Raw genomic sequence first — 23,770 nt, 5'->3', positions numbered from 1 at the left:
CCGGAAAAGCAGCGGGGGAGTTCTGCAAACAGATTTTCTTGCTTAGAGCGGCTGCAGAGGGTTATTCATCATGGCAGAGAAGAGCCACTTTTTCCCTTTCCCTTCTGTGCCTCTGGTACCCATTGATGAGTGAGTCAAAGAACTTGAAATGGTATTAAAGAAGGATGAGCTTCTCTCAGCGATTGTGAGAGACTGGAAGGCAGGGCAGGGTGGGCGGGGGTCTTTCTGCCTGGGGTTCCCTTTCTCTTTGGGCAAATTGGTGCGTGCTTCACTGGAGGGAGAAAACGGGTCCAGGGAGAAATGAGTGGTGCCAAGGACGTGTAAGGATGCTTGGAGGCAAAACTGTGCCATTGGCAGCTGGACATCCACTTTACTTTGTTCCAGTTCTCCGGCTGTAACCTCCAGCTTCTGGCCTTGGGGGCTCATCTGCAGTCCTGAACTTGAGGCCCTCCCAGGATACCTCTGGTCTCTGGTCCTCTCCTCCTTACCATCATCCCACTCCCCCAATCACATCGCTCACCCTTCACATGATCCTAATTAATTCATGCTACTGTCTTATCCAATAATTTGGATATTTTAACTTGGGGTTCTTGGGACTGTGAATGCTCCATCCTGAGGGCTAAGTTATTAGCAGGTGATTGTTAAAGTTCAGAGTTGCATTTGTCTGTGCACAGAGTGGATATGGCGTGCCCTTGACGGGCTTACTAGCAGATGAGGAGAGAAATCAAACCTATATAAGAGATAAGTTAGACGAGCAGATGGGAGCACAACTGGCGAGCCTTCAGGAATGGGCTCGTTGTGTGGATCTGGTTCTCGGGTTCAGGGTGGACCTGCACCCCAGCCTATCCCCTGTCAGCATTGATGAAGACTCTGGCTGAAATGTCAAGGTCTACTTTCTCACGTCAGGGAGGAGAGCCAATGAGTGCCTTTGGATTTCCCTTTGACAATGCGGGAGGGGGAGTGGTCTCCCTCCCTTTTGAAGGACAGGGACCCAGGGATATTGGGAATATGGAAGATGAGCTCGGGCTGACCCAACAAAAGTTGACTTTTTCTGAAAATTGAACTGTTAATCGTTGTGTCTTTCTTATTACAAAGGCATGTTGTAGAACAACACTGTCCAATAGGACTTTGTGCAAAATGGAAGTGTTCTATATCTGTGCTGTCCAATATGGTAGCCACTGGCCGCCACAAATATGGACAGTGCACCTGTTCCTGGGGTTGCTGTAACAAAACACCACAAACCAGGTGGCTTAAAGCAACAGGAATTTGTCTCTCATGGTTCTGGAGGCTGGAAGTCTAAAATCAAGGTGTCAGAAGGTCAGCTCCTATTATAGGCTCTGAGGGAGAATCTTCCAGGCCTGTGTCCCAGCGTCTGGCAGTTGTTAGTGTTCCTTGGCTTGCAGCTGCCTCATTCCCATCTCCGCCTCCATCCTCACGTGGCATCCTCCCCTGCGTATCTGTATCCAGATTTCCCCCTTCCTATAAGGACACCAGTCATATTGGATTAGGGCCCAGCCTAATGACCTCATTTTAACTGGATTATCTCTGTAAAGACCATAGGGTCCCCATAAGGTCACAGTCACAGGTTTTGGGGGCTTAGAACGTCAACATATCCTTTTGGGGGACACAGTTCAACCCGTAGCAGCAATGAGGATCTGAACATTTGACTTTATTTAATTTTAAATGTAAACATCCACCCGTGGCTAGTGAGCGGCTCCCGGGCAGCCCAGCTGCAGACTCTGGAGGGAGAATTTGGATAATTCTTCATTTCGGTTCAGAGCCACCCTTGGCCCAGCGACCGCTCCAGCGGGTGTCACCTGCTGGCTCCAGTGAGCAGCCGGGCAGCAGCCCCCGAGGGCTGGGTGAGGGGAAGGGGCCCGACTAATCCCTGGCCGATGAGGATGCCAAGAGCCACTGCTCTGAGGGGCGATGCCAGGCTGCTGCTCCTCAGACCGCATTCCGAGCCGGGGTCTCAAAATCCAAGCTCCACGAGGACTGGGCCGCTTCTCTTCTGCCCGTTGTCTCCAGCACCCGGCACTGAGCCTACCCTAGACGATGCTTAATTCATTCAGTTTAAAAGATTGGGGTGCCAGAGAGAGGGCTGCTAAAAGTCCCCTCCCATTCCCCTTTGGGGGAAAGAAAATATTTTGCAATGACTTATTCAATGACCTCTTTCCTACTAAATATTAAGACAGAGGCCACATCGCTCCGAACTGCATTGTAAGATATCAGTGGGACTATATTATGCATCTCGGATGCAGCAAACTGTCGGCAGGCATGGCAATCTCCTTTTGGGGCTTCCTGTTTTTGCAGTTTGCGGGCACTACTTTGTGACAGATGATGGCAGCCGACCGCTATCCCCCTCCACCACCCTCTTGCTTCCCTCCCCCCACCTCCCCCAATTTATCTAATCCTCATCGTTGGCAAAGACCAGCCTCGTCCAAGAGCCACGTCCTCACCGCGCCTGCAGCACTGCTGTGTTTGCTCTGCTGTGTACCAGCCTCCTTATCTTATCTTACTTTCATTTATTTATGAATACCTTTTCTTTTTCCAAAAAGGATTTATGCATACTTGATCATATTCTTGCCCTGTGGCTTAATGGCCTCGTACATTTCTTTCTGTCTCCTCAGCCCATCCCATTATCCCAAGCACAGGCTCTCTGGCTCGCGCCTTTTTATCCCCATCCAAACACTTTGCTGTGCAGTAGGTGCCTGGTGAATACTTAACCATCACATTGATTGATTATTTCAAAGCAGGAATACTCTGAAAGGCCCCTTTGCTGTGTCTTAACTGAAAAATAAGCATCTCCAAGCGGCAACGGGGGGAAGCTCTTTATACCGGCCTCCTTCACGCTAAAGGCTGCCGGGACAATGAAAGGGAAATGCTTCTCCCCCCGCCTCAACCCCAGTGCATCTGAGGCACCCCGAGGCTCCTCATGGTAACCCTAGCTCCTCTTTCTCAGCAGGGGGCTGAGACCGTAACCTTGACCATAAGCACCCAGGCCAGTCTCCCCAAGATCTGCTGGGACTCCCCCAGCAGCAGCCTCGCCCAAGGGAGGAAAGCAAGCTTCGCGGGGGATTTTCTCTAGTCACCAGGCAGGACCTCTGCCCAGAGGTCTTCACTGCAGCCATATGCCCTCGTGGTAACTGTTCATTTGGCTTCTCAGCCGTCTCCTCCTAAAACGAGGGTGAGCTTTTCACAGCTGACACCCCAGCTATCAAGGGGGGACAGTTTGGCCCGAGGGGGAGGAGGGGATCAAGGTCAGAGAAAAAGGGGTGGCCTCAAACATCATCAGGGTGTTTAGGGGTACTGCTCAGGGTTGCTGGGAAGGCTGCTGACTTGGAGGTTGTGTCCTTCTAACTGAAAGTCTACCATTTAAGCTTGGTAGTCATTGCACTAGAGTGTGACTGGCTACAGGACCTTCCACAGAAGTGGGTTTTCCCAGGGACACAGACTGCATCTCTGGGTGCCCGGGGCGGGTAGGGGAGAGGCCAAGTTCCAGATATCCGGAGGCTTTCTCTCTCGGAGACAGGAATTTGCTTGGGTTCGCCTCAACCCTTTGCACCCCGCCTTCTCTATCCTGGTGCCCCTGGGCCTTTGTGTCTCGGAGGTGGAAAGGCTAGGCAGAGAGGGGGTCCAGTTGGGTGCTATTTCGGTGGCTCTGAGGTTCTGATCCGTCAGGACCCGACACCTGCCTTGGCCCACCGGTCCCCTGGGTCCGGTCCTTGCTTTGCTGATGTTGGGGGCGGGGGCAGTGCCTGGACTTGTTTGGGTCCCACTGACCCAGATGTGATGGACCGCCTGCCCCACGGCCCCTCTTCCATCCAGCAGCTCCCCGAGGTCAGGTGCCTTTTTCTTCTCTCTCACCAAGAATCTGGAGCAAGTGGGCCAGAGGGAGGGGCTGGGCCTGCAGGGGGCAGCCAGCCGGGGCTCCAGCAGGCCTGGAGAAGGCTGCCCTGGATGGGCCGCTCACGGCGCTCCGCGGCCGGGCACCGAGCTGGGTGGCACTGGGGCCCTCTGCGGCCGGAGGACTAGCCAGCTCGGCCCGGAGCGGCCTGCTCCAGCCTCTTCCCTTCCCCTTTGGCTGCCCCTTCGCCCAGCCTTTCCTCCCAGCCATGTTCACTTCTCCCTGACTTGAAAGGAGAGGGAGGTTTGTCCCAGCCCTGCCCGCACTGGGATCTGGAACCTACTTTTCCAACTGGGGGTTTAAAACCTAAGACCCTGCATTTTTTAAAGTTTGATGCTGATGGGTGGGCAGTTGAGGGGGAGCCTTTTGTAACCTTTCGTAATGGGGGGTGATGGTTTTCAGTATTTAGGCAAGAAAAAGACATGCTTGTTCTGAGTCAGAGGAGGAATGATGACATTCGGAGCTGCATGATGCCCGGCAGGAGGCCCGGCCTGCAGACCAGTGACCGCAGCAGTGAAGAAGGCCTCGCCTTGTCCCCCCAAAGCCCCCCGCGTCCCCACCTGCCCAGGTCACCAGAGCAGCCACTTGGCCACGTCCACATAATGTCCCATGGCATCATGCTGTCCCAGAGCCCGGCTGGGGGACCCTGCTGCCTCTCCGACACTGCAGGTTGCCACACGTGGCATTGAGAAGGCCCCAGGCGGGCTGTAGTTTTCTCTGAAAGCACCATTAGCTGTGGCTGAGGCTTGTCAGAGCCACACTCTGAATGGTAAAGAGCCAGGGGAGGAGGGGGGGGGGAGGGAGGAGGGGGAGGAGGGGGAGGGAGGAGGGGGAGGAGGGGGAGGGGAAGAGGAGGGGGGAGGAGGGGGAGGGGAAGAGGAGGGGGGAGGAGGGGGAGGAATTTGGGGACTGAAAGAGAACAAAGGCCTGTAGAGCCTCTGGCAGCCCTGGCAGGGGCTGGGAGGAAAGCCTGATATGAGGCCAGACTCCTGGGCTTTCAGGGGCGTGCCAGGCCCTGGCCCTAGCAGGCCAGGCTGGGCCCTGGTGCCGGCATCAAGCCCACGCCCTCTGGCCCCTGAAGAGCTGGCGTCGAGTGTGCACAGGCTGGGGTCCACCTCCTCCGCCAAATGAACCCCCGACTATGTTGAGTCTGGCGGCTGCAATGCCTGTGGTTTCCATCTGTGTCCAGCGGACCAAAGCCCCCATGTGGGCCCACTCTGAAGGTCTGCACGCTGGGCTGAGGGCTAGGCCAGAGCCCAGGCTTGCAGCTTCTGCTCCGACCGCCATGAAGAGAACAGCTTTCAGCACGCTTTGGGAGCTAAGCTAGCCTGTTCCCAGTGGAGGTATCCCATTCAAGAGTTCAAGTTTGATTCGTCCATTCCACTGATGGCTAAACTGAGGCTCAGCTTACACAGGAGGAGCCCTGTGGGCAATAGAGCTGGAGTTTGCACTGAAGTGTTTGCAGAATGAGTTGAAAGAGGGCAGGGGCTGTGTTTCCCATCAGTGCCTTCGAAGGCCCCCGCACAGCGTCCAGCTCGACGCTGGCGCTCAGAGCCCCACGTGAACACGTGCCTGAGCGAACCCCCAGAACGGCCTGTCCCCCACGCCTGCTGGGAAGGGCTTGTCCTCGCTGGGAGTCGCTCGAGTAATTCACACTGGGGTATCTGCCTTATCCTCCCCAGGAAGCTGGTAGGTGTTTTCTCAAATGGCTTTCTCGGGGAAAGGAAGGCAGAAGAGCACCGAAGGGGACGGTCTTCATGACTCCGTGGTCACGTCAGAGGGCGCAGGTTAAGCCGTGACATGGAAGAACAGGTGGCCAGTGCTTTAATTTACACAGCACAGAGCCATCGGGCTGGGCGCAGCGGCAGGCTCCGTGCCCAGGGGACACACACCCCCACCCTCCCTCCCCCGTTATGTCACCGCAGCAGCCTCACCGGGTGTCATGTAAATGTCACATGACCTTGGCAGGGCTGCCCAGCTAGCACGTCGGAAGCTTGGCTGCAGGAGGCCAGGACCGTCTGGCGCCTCCCTGGCCTCCCCCCCACTGCCAGCCTGATGACCCGTTCCTGGTCCTGTGACCATGGCCTCACACGCACCCAGGGCCCGGAAGAAGGGACAGCCCTCGCGTGGGTTAAGACAGGCAGATTCTGACCAGCAGGGACAGTGGGGACGTCCCCACGGGGTCTTTAGGGACGGTGTGTGCGTCACACACCCTGACCCCCTGTTCCGGGCCCTTCGCATCCTGCGTGAGGGGAGCGTGGAAGCTGGGCTGTGGGGCTCCGAGGAGGCTGCTGCCACCACAGGAAAGGGCCGTCAGAGGCCTAGGAGGAGAAGCAGAGCAATAACAAAGCAATAGCAAAGCTGGGAGGGAATTGGAAAAGAAAGCACTCTGGGGTCTGGCCATGCACCGGAATCTTATTCAGCCTTAAAAAGGAATAAATTCTGACCCCTGCGACGACATGGAAGAACCCTGAGTTACGCTCGGTGAAAGAAACCAGCACGAAAGGACAAGCACTGGATGATCCCACTTGTATGAGGGACTAGAGAAGTCAGATTCACAGAAACGGAAGGTAGACGGTGGGTGTCAGGCCCAGGGAGGGGAGCAGGGGGACAGAGTTTCAGTTTGGGGAGATGAAAAAGTGGTGAAGAATCCGCACTCCCACTGCAGGGGGCGCAGGTTCGATCTCTGGTCGGGGAACTAAGGTTCCGCATGCTGTTCGGTGCAGCCAATTAAAAAAAAAAAAAAAGGTTATGAGCCTGGATGGTGGTAGTGATGGTTACACAACAATGTGAATGTATTTAATGCCACTGCATTGAACACTTAAAAAGGGTTCAGATGGTAGATTTTAGGTTCTGTGTATTTTACCACAATTAAAAATAACTTTAAGAAAGGTTAGAGAGTTCTGATCAACAAATTATCTTTTTCAGAAAGTTCTACTAACGTATTTGTCAGCTGTTCATAAGTATTCATGTACTCGGCGTACAGGTTTCTAAACAAAACCAAACCACAATTTTTAGAAGCAGAAAGAAATAAGAAGCAGAAAGAAATAATAAGGCAAGCCCTGAAGGGTGTGCAGATGCACGGGACCCTCTGCGGGCCTGGAGGGGCTGTGTGGACAGAGCAGGCAAAGGGGGGCTCGCGGGAGAGACGGGAGCCTGGGAGGAGAGGTGCGCATTTCCACTCCTGCAGAAGCTGCTCTGGGCCAGCAGCCACCTGGCGAGGGCCTCGCCCTTGCGTCTTTGCTCTGGAACCCCCGTGTGGCCCTAGGAGAAGAGCCCCGGGGCCTCCTGCACTGGCCCTGGGCTTTCCTGGGAGCTCAGTCCTACCGGGAGCCCCGCGAAGAAGACGTCCCTTGTTGGGGCCACAGTGCTGCCCTGGGCGAGGCGTGGAATGTGAGGCCTGCCTCTCCTGCCGGCTCTGACCTTCCAGTTCTCTCCCACTACCCTGCCTTCCCGGCAGCCTGTAGGGCGCAGGCTGGCACGCAGGGTGCTGCAGAGCCAACACCTCACTCTTTCCCCTGCTCAGCAGGGCTGGCTCCAGCCTGTCTCCTGAGATGACCTTCAGGCCAGAGGGAGGGGTTTCCAGCTGCTATTTTTAATCGAGCAGGTCTTGGGCCAAGGTGGTGCTTCTGTTGGAAAGCTTAGGACTATCCCTCAGAGCCCACCCTGCATCCTTCAAGGCCCACAGGAGTTGGTACCCGGCGCCCCCCGCCCCATTAGCCTGGACCACACAGACAGCCTGTCAAACTCATGTTAGAGAACTTTCATGAACGATCGGGTTTATGGATGTAGAGTTTACACACAGTTAAATTCACCCTTTTTAGTGTACAGCTCTGTGAGTTTTGAGAAACATATATAATTGTATAATCACCACCACCATCAAGACAGGGAACAATTCCATCACCCCCAAATATTCCCTCAGGCCCCTTTACAGTCAGCTTCTCCCCTGCTCCATTCTCAACCCCTGGCAGCCTATAATTTTTCCCTCCCCTATAATTTTGCTTTTTCCAGAATGTCATATAAGTGAAAAAATCCGGTATGTAGCCTTTTGGGCCTGGCTTCTTTCAGTTAGCAAAACGCATCTGTGAATCACCCACGTTGTTGCACGTATCAGTGGTTCTTTCCTTGTTATTACTGAGTAGCGTTCCATGGTATGGGTGCACCAGTTTGTTTATTAATTCACCAGTTGAAGGACATTTGGGTGGTTTCCATTTTCGAGCTATGAATAAAGCCGCTGTAAATGTTTGCATCAGGCTGTTGTGTGAATAAGAGTTTTCATTTCTCTTATGAGTGGTATTGCCAGGTGATATGGTAAATGTATGCTTAACTTCATAGGAAACTGTCAAACTACTTCCCAAACTGGCTGCACCGTTTTGCGTTCCCACCAGCAGTGTGTGAGGGTTCCTGTTACTCCACATCCTCCCTAGCACTAAGTACGGTCAGTTTTTAAAAACATTTTCAGCTAGTCTAAGAGGTTTGTAGGGGTAGCTCATTGCAATTTTAATGTGCAGATTCCTGATGATTAATGATTTTGAGTATCTTTTAGTGTGCCTGCCATCTGTATATCCTCTTTGGTGAAGTATCTATTTAAGCTTCTGTCCACTTTTCTTTTTAATTGAATTATTTGTTCTCTTATCATGGAGTTTTGAGAGTTGTTTATATATTCCGGATACAAGTCCTTTATCACATATGGGTTTTGCCACTATTTTTCTCCCTGTCACTTGTCTTTTTTCCTTTCTTTAACAGTATCTTTTAAAGAGCTTAAGTTTTCAATTGTGATGAATCCGATTTATTCATTTGTTCTTTTATGGGCTGTGCTTTTGTTGAGCAGTTTGTTGAACAAAGGGGGTGCCGCGTAAGTCCTGCGAATATTTACTGAGGAGGGTCTGCGTGCCAGGCACCGTGCATGCAGGGGGCACGGTGATAAATAAGACTCACTACCGCTCACGCTCAGTGGAGGAGACGAGGTCTGTAAAGATGTAACTACAGCATACTGTAACTTTATAATGTCAGAAGGTGCACGGTACATAAAAAGGAAGAATAAAAAACTCCAGAAACCAGTGAAGGCTTTACAAAAGAGGAACTTAGCCAGCAGTAGATGCTGAAGCTGTGCACTGAATCAGAAGATCAGTGGGGGAAAACCCGCTTCCCCAAGCACAGCATGTGGATCTCAGTTCTCACACACCGATTCTAGAAAGCCAGAGAGAAGATGACGTAGAGGCAGAGCGTGCTAACTGGGTACCACTGAGGCCGGGGGTCCGGCCCTGCGCTTGCTTCTCTTCCCTGCACCCTCTGTGGCCCCCTCCTCGTGGCGTGTGTAGTAACTGCTCTCCCGCCAGCCTTGAGCCACGATTCACAGGGATGGCGCCTTTCAGGTAAAAATGACCTGGAGAAAGGGGAGCCTGGGGCATCAAAGAGATTGATCGAGCAGGTGAGGTACTTGGAAGGGGACCTGCACATAGGGGCTGCCTTCTCCCCATCCGTGAAACAAGCTCTGAGGGTGGTGGTTATTGTAGGTCGGCCTCGGGAAGGTGAGGAATTCTAGGCTTCCCGGAAAGACGGTCCCTTTTCCAGTTCCCTCTGGTGCAGTTGTTAACCAGGGAAAGTGCAGGAATGATGCTGTGATCTTTTAGAATGTCCTGAACTCCCAGAGCTGTTCCTGTGTTGCTGTTGTTTGAGGTTCTGGGTTGTCTTTAGAAGGACGCAGCCAGGACGTGTGTTTCCATCCTGAGATGCTTGGTTCCCTTCTGTCAGCAGCTTTCTTTCCTCCCCTCTTCCTCCTCCGTGGAGAGTCTACCCATTCATCCCTGGGGGTTGGGGGGTGCTCTCAGCCCCTCTGTCCGTGAGGCGGATGAGGAGAGCTGGCAGCTCAGACCAGCCCCATAGAGACAGCACCGGTGGCAGAGGCTCGGCCTGGATGCCCGCCCTGCTGGAGGCCACTCTGGTCTCACACATACCCGCCACCCGTCTCACCGGCTCCTCACACCCAGAAGGCCTGGCGGGTGGTGTCAGGTGATGTGTTGAGTCAACAGAGCCATAGGAGAGCCCTCGTTGGAGTCCCGTGGCAGCGGCCGCCGCCAGCACCCCACGGAAGGGAGGGGAGGGGAGGGATGCCCGCTCTGGCCGGCAGCCATCTGGCCTGCTGGGCGCCCAGCAGGAGGCCAGAGCCGGGCATCACACCCACCCACAAACCGGCTCCCCGGCTCCAGGCCTCAGCCTCCTCCGCCTGCTGGGCAGAACGAGGCTTTCCAAAGTGGTGGTTTGCAAACGGCTCCCGGGCCCACAGGCCATCGGGCCTGGTAGGGAGGTGCGTTCCAGACGCCATGGGGGCTGCACATCTGGAGATGACCGCACACACCTCGGGGAGGGGACGGGGGCTCGGAGCCTTTCCTAGATCCCCACGGCCCCTCCTCCCCCATACTGAGTCCAGCATGGAGAAGTGGGGAGGCTAAACAGCCCAGCCCAGAAGCCACCCAAAGGGGGCCCACCGAGCACGACGGGCGGGACCGCACTCCACGAGCCAGGGGCGCCCGCAGTCCGCGCCAGGGCAGCTAACATCAAGGGTTCTGAGTGGTTCCAACACACAAATTGCAGAGAGTGTAGGAATAACTCAAGGTACAATTTCAGATTTTAAAAAGTCCGCCCTGGGAGCTTCCGAGTGGCAGGTTTCCCTGTCAGCTGGAATAATAAACAGGTGATGGGCAGTGAACAACCAGGAATTCCAAGAGGGGCTGGAGACAGAGCAGGGAAAGCCGCGGAGGGTTGGTGTCCCAGGCACAGAGAGGGGAGGCCCGGCGCAGAGCCCCTGGTCAGGCACAGAGAGGGGAGGCCCGGCTCAGAGCCCCTTTTCAGGCAGAGGCTCTGCTGACTCTTAAAGAGGCCCGGTCTTGCCCCTCCCTGTACAGAACTGTAGTCCCGTCTCAGCAGGGCCAATTCCAAGTGTACCCTCCAACCAGATCCACCGATTCACACCACAGCGAGTACCGGCAGGCTGGCTTTGCCAGGACAATTTGCCTGGACGATGCTGTGTTACACACAGGCATCTCAGAGAGATCAAGGTCAGAAAGACTTGTCTGATCTTGCATAGAAGCTAGTCCTGACCTAAGGGCGCATCTGAGCAGCGCAGGCCACGAGGAGGGCTCCTGCCCAGAAATATTCGGGCCCCACCTTTGGCCAGTGTCAGAAAGCCTTTCCCCTGCCCCCGGGCACCTCGGCACCAGCCAGCGAGTATGAAACTCCACGGCCTCCTGCTGAGTTAGTGTCCTTCCCTTATGTGCTCTCAGGAAATGACAGTCACCACACTGACGAGGGCAGACTCTCCTCCCCCTCTCCCAAACCCAGCATGTCTGAGTCAGGGCTGGCCACTACCCCCTTCACCCTGTGCAGCCTGTGGGCGTGTTCGGGGTGGCTGGCGGGCACGGGGAGAGGAGCCTGCAGGCAGTGGGGTGGGTACCCCGAGTGCCACCCTCCCAGCTCTGAGCCCACGCACCTGCCGTGCCCCCATGGGAACGTGCGCTCTTTCCTCTCTCCTGCCCTGACACTCATGCTGGTGAATCGGAGTCTGAACCCTCTCAGAGCTCAGGGAAGGTGCCCGCCTGGGGGTCTGAAGACCCGTGTCATTGCCGTGCATGGTCCAGCTTCCGTCCTAGCTGTCGCCCATGGGCCTGACACATCACCTCCCAGGGCCTGCGTTTCCTCCACTGTAAAATGAGGTCATGAAACATTTGTCCACTAAGGTCACCCACCACCGTTTCCACCGCTCCGATTCACTTGGTGGGAGCCACCCTGACTCTGTCACATTCGGCTGAATTAATCTGTGTGGCACCAGAGGATGCCCCTTACTTTTGTGATTGCACGGAGACCGTCATCAGCGGGCACTGGCGTAGCTACTTCCCTTACATTATCGAATCCTTAGCAAATTGTTCTTTAGAAACTGCTTTATATGGGAACCGATTGTTCTAGAATCTCTCCCTCTTACAAAGCCACTGAGGGTTGTTGTTTTTTTTTTTTTTTCTCATCCCTTTGCGGAGGATTGCCTTTGAGGTTCCGCATCAAAAGGCACATATGCTCTTATCTTTTGCTGTAGTGAAGTAGCTAGGGTTACATTTGGGGGCCGTGAAGCAGAACTCGGGCCTCCAGAGGAGCATGAAAAGGGCACAGCTCTTCTAAAGGCCAGGCAGACACCAGAGGCTGGACCGGACTGCTGGAACTGATCCAGAGTTACCGCTGTGAACACCCACGGCATTCCCCCCGCCACTGTTTCTGTTTCGTTCTCTTCTGCCGGTTGACCCATGCAAAAATCGACACGCTAGAGCCAACTACTTAATAACTAGGTCCAGAATGCTGTTGGGTATACAAAGCCCTGTAAAACTGCAGCTTTTCCTGCATTCCTTCTAGGAAAATAACAACCTTAGAAAACGTCCTAGAAGAGTTTGTTTTCTTAGAAGAAAGAATTTTTCACCTACCACGTTACCATCATGCTCTGACTGACTCCAAAATGACTTCCGTCTCCAACAGATTTTGGATAGTTTCAATTATAAAAGATTGTAAAACAGACTCTTAGGGTCTGTAAGCAAAACTTGCAGCCCAAAACCTTATTCCAAATTAATATATGAATTGAGAGTAAGCTCAAGTATGGCCACAGCCAAAGCCATTGGATATAAAGTTATCCAGGCCCATTTCTGGAGAAGAGTCCAAAAACTCTACCCCTGAGAGAGGGGCCCTGGTGGAGTGGACGGGTTGGAGAGGACACCAGGAGAGCATCTTTTAGGAAATGGGTGATTCTGGAGCATTCGGAGTAAGATCTCAAAGCAGACAGGTAGAAAGGAGCGGGGGCCCTTGGGATGAGACGTAATTCAAGGGGGTCTCTGCGTGAGACTGTCATGGGCTGCAGGAAGAGTAGTTTCCATCAGAGGCCAGGCAGGGGGCTTGGAACTCAGAAAGAAGAGAGTTTGCTCTCAAAGAAGGGAGCTGTGAGAGAGAGAGGGCTGAGGCCTCATTCCACGGGCCACGAAGAATGGGAACTAGAGTTACTTTAGAAGTCTCTTATCTGTAAAATGAGGAGGTTGGATTGAATGAATGGTTCCAAACTTGTCTGGCCACCTGTATCACCTGGGGAACTTCAGAAATGCAGGTTCCCAGGCTCTACCTCAGACCCACTCAACAGAATCCTTAGGACCTGAGACTGTGTGTTCTCCGAGCTGCCCGGTGACCCTGCTCAGCCGGGTTTGAGAACTGTGGCCTGAGAGCCTCTCAGCTGACCGGGTGACTCAGACGTCCTGCCCAGCGTGTTGGGTCAGACTCCGGGGATGGAGACGGGGGACTGCCCAGACCAAGGGTCTTGAGCAGAGCCTTCCCATGGGAAACGGAGGCAGAAAGTTATCCTAAGTTCAGTGGAAAAGTTATGGGGACTCTACAGGGATACTCTGCCCAGAGCCCCAGAGCAGACCACCACTGGGCTGGGACAGACCCAGGCCACACACGAGCCGTGCCCGGGGTGGGCGGTCCAACTGTCCTCCTGAGCAAAGGAGAGTGCCTGCTTCTGTTGGCACCCAGGGAGACCCCAGCCCACGGAGGCCGGAGAAGTCTGGTTTCCCCTCGAGTAAAGTTCAAGCCCCCGAAAGTCCAGCTGCCACCGGACATGGGTGGTTCCTTAAAATCAAGAAGGACCTAGAAATCTACCATCGAGCGTCAGACCTCAGGTCAAGCCTGTGCCCAGGATTCACCAGGGTCTCAGGTTTGGGCCCAAATTTCCTGATGATGCAGCTTCCTATTTAGACCCGGAACTCACACTGCCTTTGTATTTCCCAGGCTCCCGTAGGTTACTCTGAAAGACACCGCAGGGAGGAGCCAGGCGGAGATTTCCTTTCCTTCCAGAGTTCCCACCTCAGGTTATTCCCCACCCCCACCGCCTTGGCTGTCCTGCCCTGCTGAGTCAGTTGGCAGCTCCAGGCTAAATTTCATCCCATCAGGCATCATGCATCATTCGGCGTGCTTGGTGGACACAGTGGTGAGCCTGTGGTCTGGGAATTCACAAAGAGGCACAGGGGCGCATCCGCGGGTGCCTCCACCTGTACCGTGATGGCGTGTCTGGAGTGTTGCAGACCTTCCTCCTGGACAGGGCCTGGCTCAGGCCAGCCACTCCTTGTCCTCGCCCCATCCTCTCCGGGCCTGAGTAATGGATGCTTGGACTGAGGCTGGTGAGGCCTCAGGGTGCTTGTTGTGACCCTAGAAGGGGATCTGCTGACCAGCTCTGGGGACCTGCCTCTGCACCTTTCGTCTCACTGACATCAGCCCTGGGTGGGGACACACTAGTGTCTGACGGACGTCAGTGGTGCACCTTTACACGAGGACCACTCTCCACAGGGCAGACCGGACCCCAGCATGTGCACACCCTGCTTGTCTTTCTTCTACCGCCTGGGGCCTTCTGTCCCTCCTAATGTCCCTCTCTGTGGCATGGTCCCTTAGCAGCAGGGGTCCCTGCCTCTCCCTGGCTGGGGCATTTTGTCTGACACACGCTGCCTGTATCACCATCCTCCCATGACCCTCATCACCATCCCTCCAAAGTTAGGAACAATACCCACCCCCCCCATCTCTGTGATGCGTAGTTAGTTGTTTTAAAAGCCGCATGTAAGCAAACCCCCATCCAGTGTAAACTGGAAATTTGTTCTTCTCACTCCGTGCTCTTGGAACAATGGTCAGCAAGGACGTTTAAGATCAGGAACAAAATGAATTTTTTCTTTTTCTTTTTTTTTTTTTTCTGAGCACCGGGTTTTCCCAGTGAGTTTTGTTTGGGCAGACCTGGGGACGGGGAGGCCCTGCATCTAAAAGAAGGTGTTGGGCCTCTTGGTGGTGAAGCGTGGCTTGTGCTGGCGACGGAGGACCCGGTGGGGCAGTGGGAATTTGATCCTCGAGTCGTGGAACTGCTTGACTGCTGGTCGGTGGCACTTGCTGGCTGCGATCTCCTCCACCTTCATGATCTGGATCAAGTGGGCCCGGGCACGGTGCCAGGAGCCCATGTCTCGGTCTGCAGGGATCAGGAGGGGGGCACTTGGGGAACGAGTGGCCACAGCATCTGGTCCCAGCAGGTACTGGCTACCAAGTGTGTAGAACCTCCAAATTCACTTTGAGGGGCACAGCTGCAGCCCCCCAAAGGCGACAAGACCCACTTGCTGTTAGCACCTCTGTTTAAACCGCTGTTACAAGAAACAGCAGTTCTTGGGTTTAGGTGCTTGGAAAATGAATTTTTTCATTTTGGTTTTTCTTCCTTGGTATTTCAGACCCAGCCTTGTTAGTCTTGTTAGCCAAGTGCTAACATGCATGAGAAAGGCTGGTGCTGCCCAATGAAGAGGTTGGGGGGAGAGCACATGCAGGTGCACACCACACGGCCATCTTGTCTACCCGGTTTATTTTTACAAAACGGGGTTGGCTAGTTAGTGGTGAGACTAGGCCTGGATCTTGAGGCTCCTGAAATGCAGGCCTCTCCTCTGCATCCCTCTGCTGGCCCCTGTTCGCTCGCTTTCTTCCCGTGGCACCGCTGTTCTCCTTTCTCCCCTTCTCTCCAGACGTAGCCCACGCCAGCACAGCCTGGCCCTGTGAAGTCACCAGCTCATGGCTCCCTGGTGTCTGGAGCCGCTGGCCTGGTGTCTGGCGTGGCTGCCAGGAGTCGTTTCTGTTCACTCGCTGAGCCTATTCACAGCCCTGGCTGCGGCCTCAGGAGACTCGGAGGCATTGTTCACTCTCAGAGGCTGACAGCAGCGCTGACAGAGACCTCAAGGGGCAGAGCCTTCTCGGAAGAACAAGACAGGGGGACCTGTCTGTCCTTCTCGGTTCTGTTGCCACAGCTCCGTGCTGTCTGGGCTCGTGGGAAAGTTGTCTCAATCAGACGTAGACCCTTTTCATTCTCCAGAGTTGAGGCCCAGCTCTTGCGGGTGTGTCCGTGGGACGTTCCCGCCCCTCCAGCCCCTTCTCCGCGTGCCCCCGGTTTTGGCCTTACAGGCGTTTCACTCTTGGCGCTCATTGAGTGCTGCTGGTGGTGTTGGTGCTGGTTTTGCTTTTGTCCCATTTCCTCCAGCCAGACTGAAAGGTGGGACTTGTCTGCTGCATCTTGACCTGGCCCATAGCAGCTGGCCAATCGGACACATGGTTCTCCTGAGAGACTGAGTTTGAGAGTTTATCCTACAGTTAGGAAATCAATTGGGACTGCAGCCTTGACTGCAGCCTCATGAAAGACTCCAACCCCAAACCATCCAACTAAGCTGCTCCCAAATTCCTGACACAACTGAAAGTGTGTGAATTAATAAACATTTATTGTTGTTTTAAGTCAAAAAAAAAAAAAAAAAGGAACAAAACAAAACCAAAAAGAAAGAAATTGGTCTCTTTAAAAGGAATGGGGGGACTTCCCTGGTGACGCAGTGGTTAAGAATCCACCTGCCAATGCAGGGGACACGGGTTCAAGCCCTGGTCCGGGAAGATCCCACATGCCGCGGAGCAACTAAGCCTGTGCACCGCAAATACTGAGCCTGTGTGCCACAACTACTGAAGCCAGGGCACCTAGAGCCTGTGCTCCACAACAAGAGAAGCCACCGCAATGAGAAGCCCGTGCACCGCAACGAAGAGTAGCCCCCGCTCGCCGCAACTAGAGAAAGCCCGTGTGCAGCAACGAAGACCCAACGCAGCCAAAAATAAATAAAAAACAAACAAACAAACAAAAAAGTAGGTTAAAAGTAATGGAGGATTGTGTCAGCATTGCCCCATTTTTCCCTTTATTGTGACACCAATATTCAAAAAAAGAAAAAAGATTTAGGTATATCGTGCTTACCTGGCCCCCTTTCCTTTCATAAGACAGTTTTCCCCCCACTGGTAAAGTGGCATAAGTGTGAGCACAAGTCCCCTCTCTGGTGAAAATGTCTCTGCTCTTTCCGGCTGGCACAGAAGAGAAAACATCTTTGAAGGCACCCATCCTCATCCCGCCAACGCTGCCCCGCCACAGCGGGGAGCCCCCCTCTCCCTCCTGCATCCCCTCCCGTCCTTCAGCAACACCAACGTCCCTCCAGGCACCCATGCTTCCCTCCTCTTGGCCTGTGAAACCACACTTTCTGGAAGGGTGATTCGCGCACCTGAAGTGTGATTCTAAGTCTTTGTGTTCTTTCTCTGGGCGATATTCCAGTTTAATCATGGCAAAAACAGTCTAGAATTTGGATCCGGCTGTGACCTCTGCCATTCACTCACTAAAGTGAATGGATCCGTAATTTTTCTAAGCCCCAGTTTCTTCACCTGTGAAGTGGGGTCATAAACCTGCCCCCTTTCTCTCTCGGGGCGGGGTGGTGGGAGCTGCTAGGAGCAAACAGAGCAAGAGTGTGTCCCAGCGCTTTGTAACCAGTAAGATGGTATCGTAAGACTCCACCCTCTTAGAGATGTTTCAGGTTTCAGTGCAAAGAGGGGGCGAGTTTTTGGTTCTAGGAAAGTTCTTTCCCCGTACCTGAAGCTACACACGTTCCTAATCCACACAGCATTTTACCTGTCCCCTCCTCCCCCCCCCCGCCACCATGGTCCAGGGTACCATCCTGTTTCCCAGCAGGAATCACCTGCGCTGGGAAGGGAGGAGAGAGGAAGCAGGAGGCCAGGTGGAAAGGTGGATGCATCTCTTGAACTTGGAAAGATTTCCATGAGAGGAGCTTCCTTGAGGGGCGTGGAGTTCCATTTGGTTCCACCAGAAACAGACTGTTTCCACCACCGGCTGGAAAGCCCGGCATCTTCTCCTCATCCTGGGCAGCTCCCCAAGGCTGTGTGTGTCTAGGGCGCGTCCTCTGCATCCAGCCGTCCCTCTTGCCCTCTGTGGGGACCGAGTCAGGATCGTCCTGGTGCTTGTGTGGGATGAGTCCCAGGGGACACAGAAGCTGCCGTCTGGGCTTTAAGGAGCCCTCTTAGGTAGCAAGCTGCTTTGTCACAGTCTCCTTAATTCTTCACACTTGAGAAACTAACATTCTGTCACAAGAGCTAGCCAGGAGTTCCACCAGCTCTGAAAGTCCCCCGACAATGGCCACTGGGCTTCGTCCTGAAGACTGTTCTATGCGGGACAGCATCCTCCAGAGAGAAGGGGAAATGGGGAGAGTTGAGGGGGAGAGCCTGGGGGGAAGCAGGCCCTGTCCTCCATCTGGCCGGAGCCGGCTGGGCGCCAGGATCAGGGTGCAGGCGCTTCCAGACCGTGTTAGCCGGCCTCTTGCCTCAACAGCAGAACAGTGGCTGAAAAAAGTGACTTTCTGAATAACAAATACATCATTCATATGATATTATACATCATATTGAAAAGTAGCAAAGGGCCCACGATGATCCTCCTCCCTGCCGGTCGTTCCCATCACCGGATGCAGCCCGTGTTCCCAGATCCTCCCAGACACTCTGGGCGAATGCAGACAGTGGGATGCAGGTGCACAGGTCCTTCCCCGTCTGTGAAGCTCTGAATGGACCCTTCTGTGCAGACGGCTCTGCGGTTTGCTTCCTTCCCTTACCCCTCCGTCTGGGAGGTGAGAAGGACGGTGGGGCTTGCCGCGTGCCGTAGGGAAGAAGTCTGCGGGCGTGCGGTGATGTATGTAACCTCTTCCTACCGAAGAGCATCTGTGTCTCAGGCTCTGCTTTGAAGCCCCAGGGAGGTGGATGACCCCAGACACTGGCTGGTTAGTGCTGACACAAGTACGTCTGCGGCCCGAATGCCCAGCAGCAGAACGGCTGGGGAAGAACTTGTGTTTGTAGTCGTGAGAGATGCTGCCGAAATGACCCCTCCGAGGCACTGATTTCCTCTGGCCTCGGAAAACTCCCCCGCGGGCCTGGAGTGGGGTCTCCGCCAGATGGGGACGGGTCTAGACTGAGCCCTGCGAGACAGAGCAGGGTCCACCCTGGTGCTTCTTGCTGCTGGCTGCGGGTGCGGAGATCCCTGGGGCCGCCTGTCCTTTACGTGAAGAACTCAGGCCCCCGAGGGGCTCCGCCTGAGGGGTCCCTGCGGGTTGTCAGGATGTGGTCAGTGGCACAGGCTTTTGAGCCTAAAAGGCCCCCACCCAGTCCTGCTCTGTTTCCCCCTCTGTTCGGTCTCCAGCACAAACCCCGGAATGCAGGGAACACCCCAAAGAAAGCACAGGAAGGGCCTCTGTGTCCAGTGGCCCAGGCGAGAGTTGGGAGCAGGGACCGTGACATTTCCCGCTGGGCCGTGGCACCTGCGCGGGCTGTCACGGGAGCCAGTGAAGGCCACGCCACCACCCCTGGGGCCTGAGGCCCGCGAGGTGCCCGTCCACAAACAAAGCAGCCCGAGGGCTTCGTTCTCCCATCCGGCACAGCCCCCTGAGAGGCTCAGGCCCGCCCCAGCCTGGCCCGTGGCCTCACTCCTCCTGCTCCGTGGGTATCGCCCACAGCCTGGCCTGTCCGCCAGAGCACCTGCATCTCCCCCTGCAGAGCTGCTGGACCACCAGATCTCCAGCTGCTCAGGGTCCCCAGTCTCCGTCTTCCGCTCCTCACTCCCCCAGCCCCATCTCCAAACGGGCCTTGCTTCTCAAGACCTTTGGGGTAAACTTTTTTCCAAAAGGTTTTGGAAACTTAGGGGCCTTTGCTCTTAGGGGCCTTTCACGTTGTAAGTCTGGAGACCTTCAAAACCGTGGTGACAGCATTCTACCTCCTGCTTTCACCTGGAGCTCCTCCCAGGTCAGCCTGGGGCCTGGGCGGCAGGGATCCCCACTTGGCGTGGTTCCGTGGGATAAGGGGTCCCTGGAAAATGGCACTCCTCCTTTACCTGGTTACTCTCCCAATGCTTCTGCCTGGGAAATATGGGAGAGAAGATTCCAGCTGAGCTTGAGCCTTGGCCCTGCCCCCTTCTCTTTCTCTGCCTGTTGTGGGCCGGCGTTGACCAAGCACCTGCCCCTCACCCAGGACAGCTCTGGGCCGTTGATGCATTTGGGGGCGGGGGGGAGGGGTGGGTAGCGGGGAGAGAATTCCATACTTTACATTTGGTTTGGTGTGAAACAGCTCGTTGTTCACTGGTAGCGCTCAGTACAGACAAAATGTGCTGAGTTCAGGGGTGGGAGGCTCATAGGGCCGCAGAGTCAGCAGGAGGGAGATGGGATGAATTAGGTGGCCACTCTGGGTGGTGAGGATGGAAGCAGAAGAGCGAACATGTGTGCACAGCGACGGCATGAGAGGAGTCTGGACGTGGCACAGAGCAGCACAGAGAAAGAGCCCCAGGCTGGTGGCTCGTAGGCTGACCAGTCTTTGTCAAGGTCAGAAAGAGCGAGAGGATGGCCCTTGGACCATGTCTATTGATGTCTTTGCTTTGGCTTGCATGATTAGATATTTTTAAATAACCAACTTAAAATAAAAATTTGATTCAGTTACCTATAAATGTGAGAGATCAGACTCAAATCCAGAGTCTGATCTTAGAAAACAAATCAATATCAGGCAACATTATTGTATTCATTTCCTAGAGCTGCTGTAACAAAGTACCACAAACTGGGTGGCATTAAATGACAGAAGTCTTTTCTCTCACGGTTCCAGAGGCTGGAAGTCTGAAACCAAGGTGTCAGCAGGGCCACGCACTCTCTGAGACTCTGGATAGAATCCCTCCTTGCCTCTTCTAGCTTCTTTTTGCCTTCTTCCAGTTTTGTTGAGAAATAATTGATACGCATCTCTGTGTACGTTTAAGGCATACAGCATGATACTTTGATTTGCGTGTATTGTGAAACGATGATCCCAGTGGGTCGGCTAACATCCCTCATCTCTATAGAAACAATAAAAAGAAAAGAAAAAAGGAAAAGAACTTTTCTCCTTGTGACGAGAGCTCAGGATTTACTTTCTTAACAACTGTCCTGTATATCATACAGCAGTGTTGACTACAGTCGTCATTTTGTACCTGACATCCCTGGTACTTACTTATCTTATAACTGGAAATTTGTACCTTTTGATTACCTTCCTCCACTCTTCTAGCTTCTGATGGTCGCCAGCAGCGCTTGGTCTTCCTTGACTCATAGAGACGTCACTCTGACCTCTGCCTCTGTCATCACATGACCTTCTCCTCTGTGTGTGTGTGTGTGTGTGTGTGTGTGTGTGTATGTGTGTGTGTGTGTGTGTGTCTGTGTCTTCTCCTCTTACAAGGACACTACACTTAGGGTCAAGAGCCCAAACTACTCCAGTATAATCTCAGCTTGATTCCATCTGCAAAGACCTTATTTCCAAATAAGGTCACATTCATAGGTACCGGAGGTTAAGACTTTAACATATCTCTCTGGGGGTGGGGGAACACCATTCAGCTCGTAACAATAATCTTATGGTGCAGTCAGCTAGGTGTGAGTGAGATAGGCCCCCGGGATTGTACCAACCCTGTCGAAGTGGACGGCCTCTCACTCTGGCAGATTCCTGTCCCCAGCCTCCTCGCAGGTCCTTGGTCACCGCTCCCCACCCGCTTCCTCCTGGCTCCTATCCATCTAAGTCTTCACTCTGCAAGGCCCCTTCCTTCCCGAAGGCGCCCCCAGCATTCATCTTCATGGTGATTCTCACTACTGCACGCTCACAGTGACCATCTTCACGTGGCACATTTTGACAATAACAGCGTGTCCCGTCTGGTCCTCGGTGTATGTTGTCAGGTGACCTTCTGCAGCCCTGACCTTTGTCTCTGCTGAATACTTCACGAACTTCCTCATGTCTCATCTCGAGTAATACGGGTTCCACTCCACGTGCTCTTGGCACCATGCCTTGTAGGGGAGGAGGGGAGATCCAGTGGTCTTGGACTCAGTGGCGGAAAATAGCATCCGAAGTGTGTGTGTAAGAAGTCTTTCACCCCGACAGCTTCTGAACTGTTGGAGCGGCCCCTTCACGGCAAGGGGACTCTGCCCACGACTCAAGTGGGATGACGAGGGGATTTCTGGGCACAGCTGATTCTAAGGGATTAGAAGTCATTGTCTACTAGCTTGTCCCCAGTATTCAGAATTTAATCTTTTTATATTCCTGCCATTTGAGATTTTTTGGCCCTTGTAGATGGAAGCCCCTTTCCCTGTGTCAGCCAGATTTCTAACGGCCCTGTGTGGTTTCCTCCTCAACTTCAGGCCTCTCTTCCTCTCCATCAACACCCACCCAAGTGGCCAAGCAGCACACGTTTCCTCTCGAATCCTATAAGCATGAGCCTGAGCGACTGGAAAATCGCATCTATGCCTCCTCTTCCCCTCCGGACACAGGCCAGAGGTTCTGCCCGTCCTCCTTCCAGAGTTCAGCCAGGCCTCCGTCAGCATCGCCAACACACCATTCTCCCTCCAAATCTGTAAGTCTGGGCCTTCTCCTGGGGGCCGGGCCGCCAGGTATGGGAGGGAGGGCAGAGTCTGTATACAGCTGAAGCTAAAGCTGTGCACTCCTGACTGACATTTTTGGTACATTTTATCATGAATCACAAACTGAGCAAAAAAATGGCGAGGGCACAGTAGGCAAATGGAAACCAAACGAATGGTAACATCTGGAACGTGATCAGAAAAAGCTTTCTGCTCTCTTAGCTTCTTTTTAAAAATCAGTCATTAAAAGCTTTCTTTGAATTTATCTTGATTGGGATACTAAAGTAAAAAGTCATAGGCAAAGCCAAAAAATTGGTTTTTATAGAAATTTTATTCTAGATTTTAAAGATTTAAAGTCTGACGTCATTTGACTTGGGAAGCATTCTTGGAAAGGTGAACCTTTCAAAGCAGAGTGGGATGGTGAAACAGGTGTCTTTGCATCCTTCGGAGGATTGGGACTCGTGGGTATGGATGGAAGAAGCTGGCTTAGCACCAGCGCTTAAACACTCTACATTTCAACACCGTGGGCCCTACTAGTGGGGACCACCATCACTGCCTCCTAGTTCATGTTGGCTACCACAGACACTCAGTATCATTCCTGTGCCCAACAAGGATACGAGGACCGTATCGCTAGAGTCTATCCATATGGATGTAACTATTTTGTTCAGCTGTGGTGTTAGTTTCCTGCGGCTGCTGTAACAAAGGGGCACAAACTGGGGGGCTTAAAACAATAGGAGGCTATTGTCTCACAGTTCTGGAGGCTGGAAGGCTGCAATCAAGGTTTCGGCAGGACCACGTTCCCTCTGCAATCTCTGAGGGGGAGGAGGATATTCCCTGGCCTCTCCCAGCTTCCGGTAGCCCCAGGATTTTCTTGGATTGTGGCAGCGTCACTCCAGTCTCCACCTCCATCTTCACATGGCTGTCTTCCCTCTGTCTCTGTTTGTGTCCAGCTTTAAACTCTTATGAGAACACCAGTCATGTTGGATGAGGGCCCACCCTAACTCAGTACGACCACTTCTTGATGACCTCTGCAAAGACCTGATTTCCAAATAAGGTCGCATTCACAGGTATCAGTGGTCAGGAGTTCAGCGTAGCTTTTTGGGGGACACCATCCAACCATAAGAGTTGCTACCTTTGGGAAGAAAGAAGATGTGTTCGTCATGCAGAGAACCTACTATGACTCTTCTCCTTGTTCGTCTGATGATTATTATATTAGATGTAAGCTTAGCAGAGTATTGTTTTAAGTGCTGAGGAATAAAATGCAAGGTGTTGTCTCCGCCCTCTAGGGCTTAACAGTCTCACTGGGAACAGAATAGCACTCAGATAAAACAGTTAAATAAAAGCGGAAAGTAGGTTGGGTGGGGATCAGGAGTGAAACATAGTCCACACTGCAGGGGATGGGAAAGGGAAAGTACTGTTGTCTGATAAGGGCAAGGAAGTCTTGGGTGATTGTAGGGTCTAAATAAGGGGAGAGGGGAGGGGAGGGCCTCCTGGAAAAGAAAATTAACCATGGCTTGGGGTGGGAAGGAGTGTAACGTGTAGCATGGGGTAGGAGCTGGGGGCGGGGGGC

The 23,770-nt window shown here is 53.7% G+C and overlaps 1 protein-coding gene and 1 non-coding gene across 4 annotated transcripts in view; one reads left to right on the top strand and one right to left on the bottom strand.

The window, feature by feature from the left end:
- PRKAG2 (protein kinase AMP-activated non-catalytic subunit gamma 2) overlaps nt 1-23,770 on the top strand; it is a 282,406-nt gene that overhangs the window by 151,804 nt on the left and 106,832 nt on the right. For all 3 annotated transcript variants that reach the window (XM_068549718.1, XM_068549719.1, XM_068549717.1), the window contains exon 4: nt 21,985-22,196. In XM_068549718.1, the coding sequence (XP_068405819.1) occupies nt 21,985-22,196 (212 nt within the window). The remainder of the gene's footprint in view (nt 1-21,984; nt 22,197-23,770) is intronic.
- Nucleotides 15,009-15,141, bottom strand: LOC137768930 (small nucleolar RNA SNORA68). Its single transcript, XR_011074853.1, has one exon. It is a non-coding gene; the product is annotated as a small nucleolar RNA SNORA68 (small nucleolar RNA).

The sequence above is a fragment of the Eschrichtius robustus genome, chromosome 8, assembly GCF_028021215.1.
Source record: "Eschrichtius robustus isolate mEscRob2 chromosome 8, mEscRob2.pri, whole genome shotgun sequence".
Taxonomy (NCBI): Eukaryota; Metazoa; Chordata; class Mammalia; order Artiodactyla; family Eschrichtiidae; genus Eschrichtius; species Eschrichtius robustus.
This window is presented reverse-complemented; position numbering and strand designations above follow the sequence as displayed.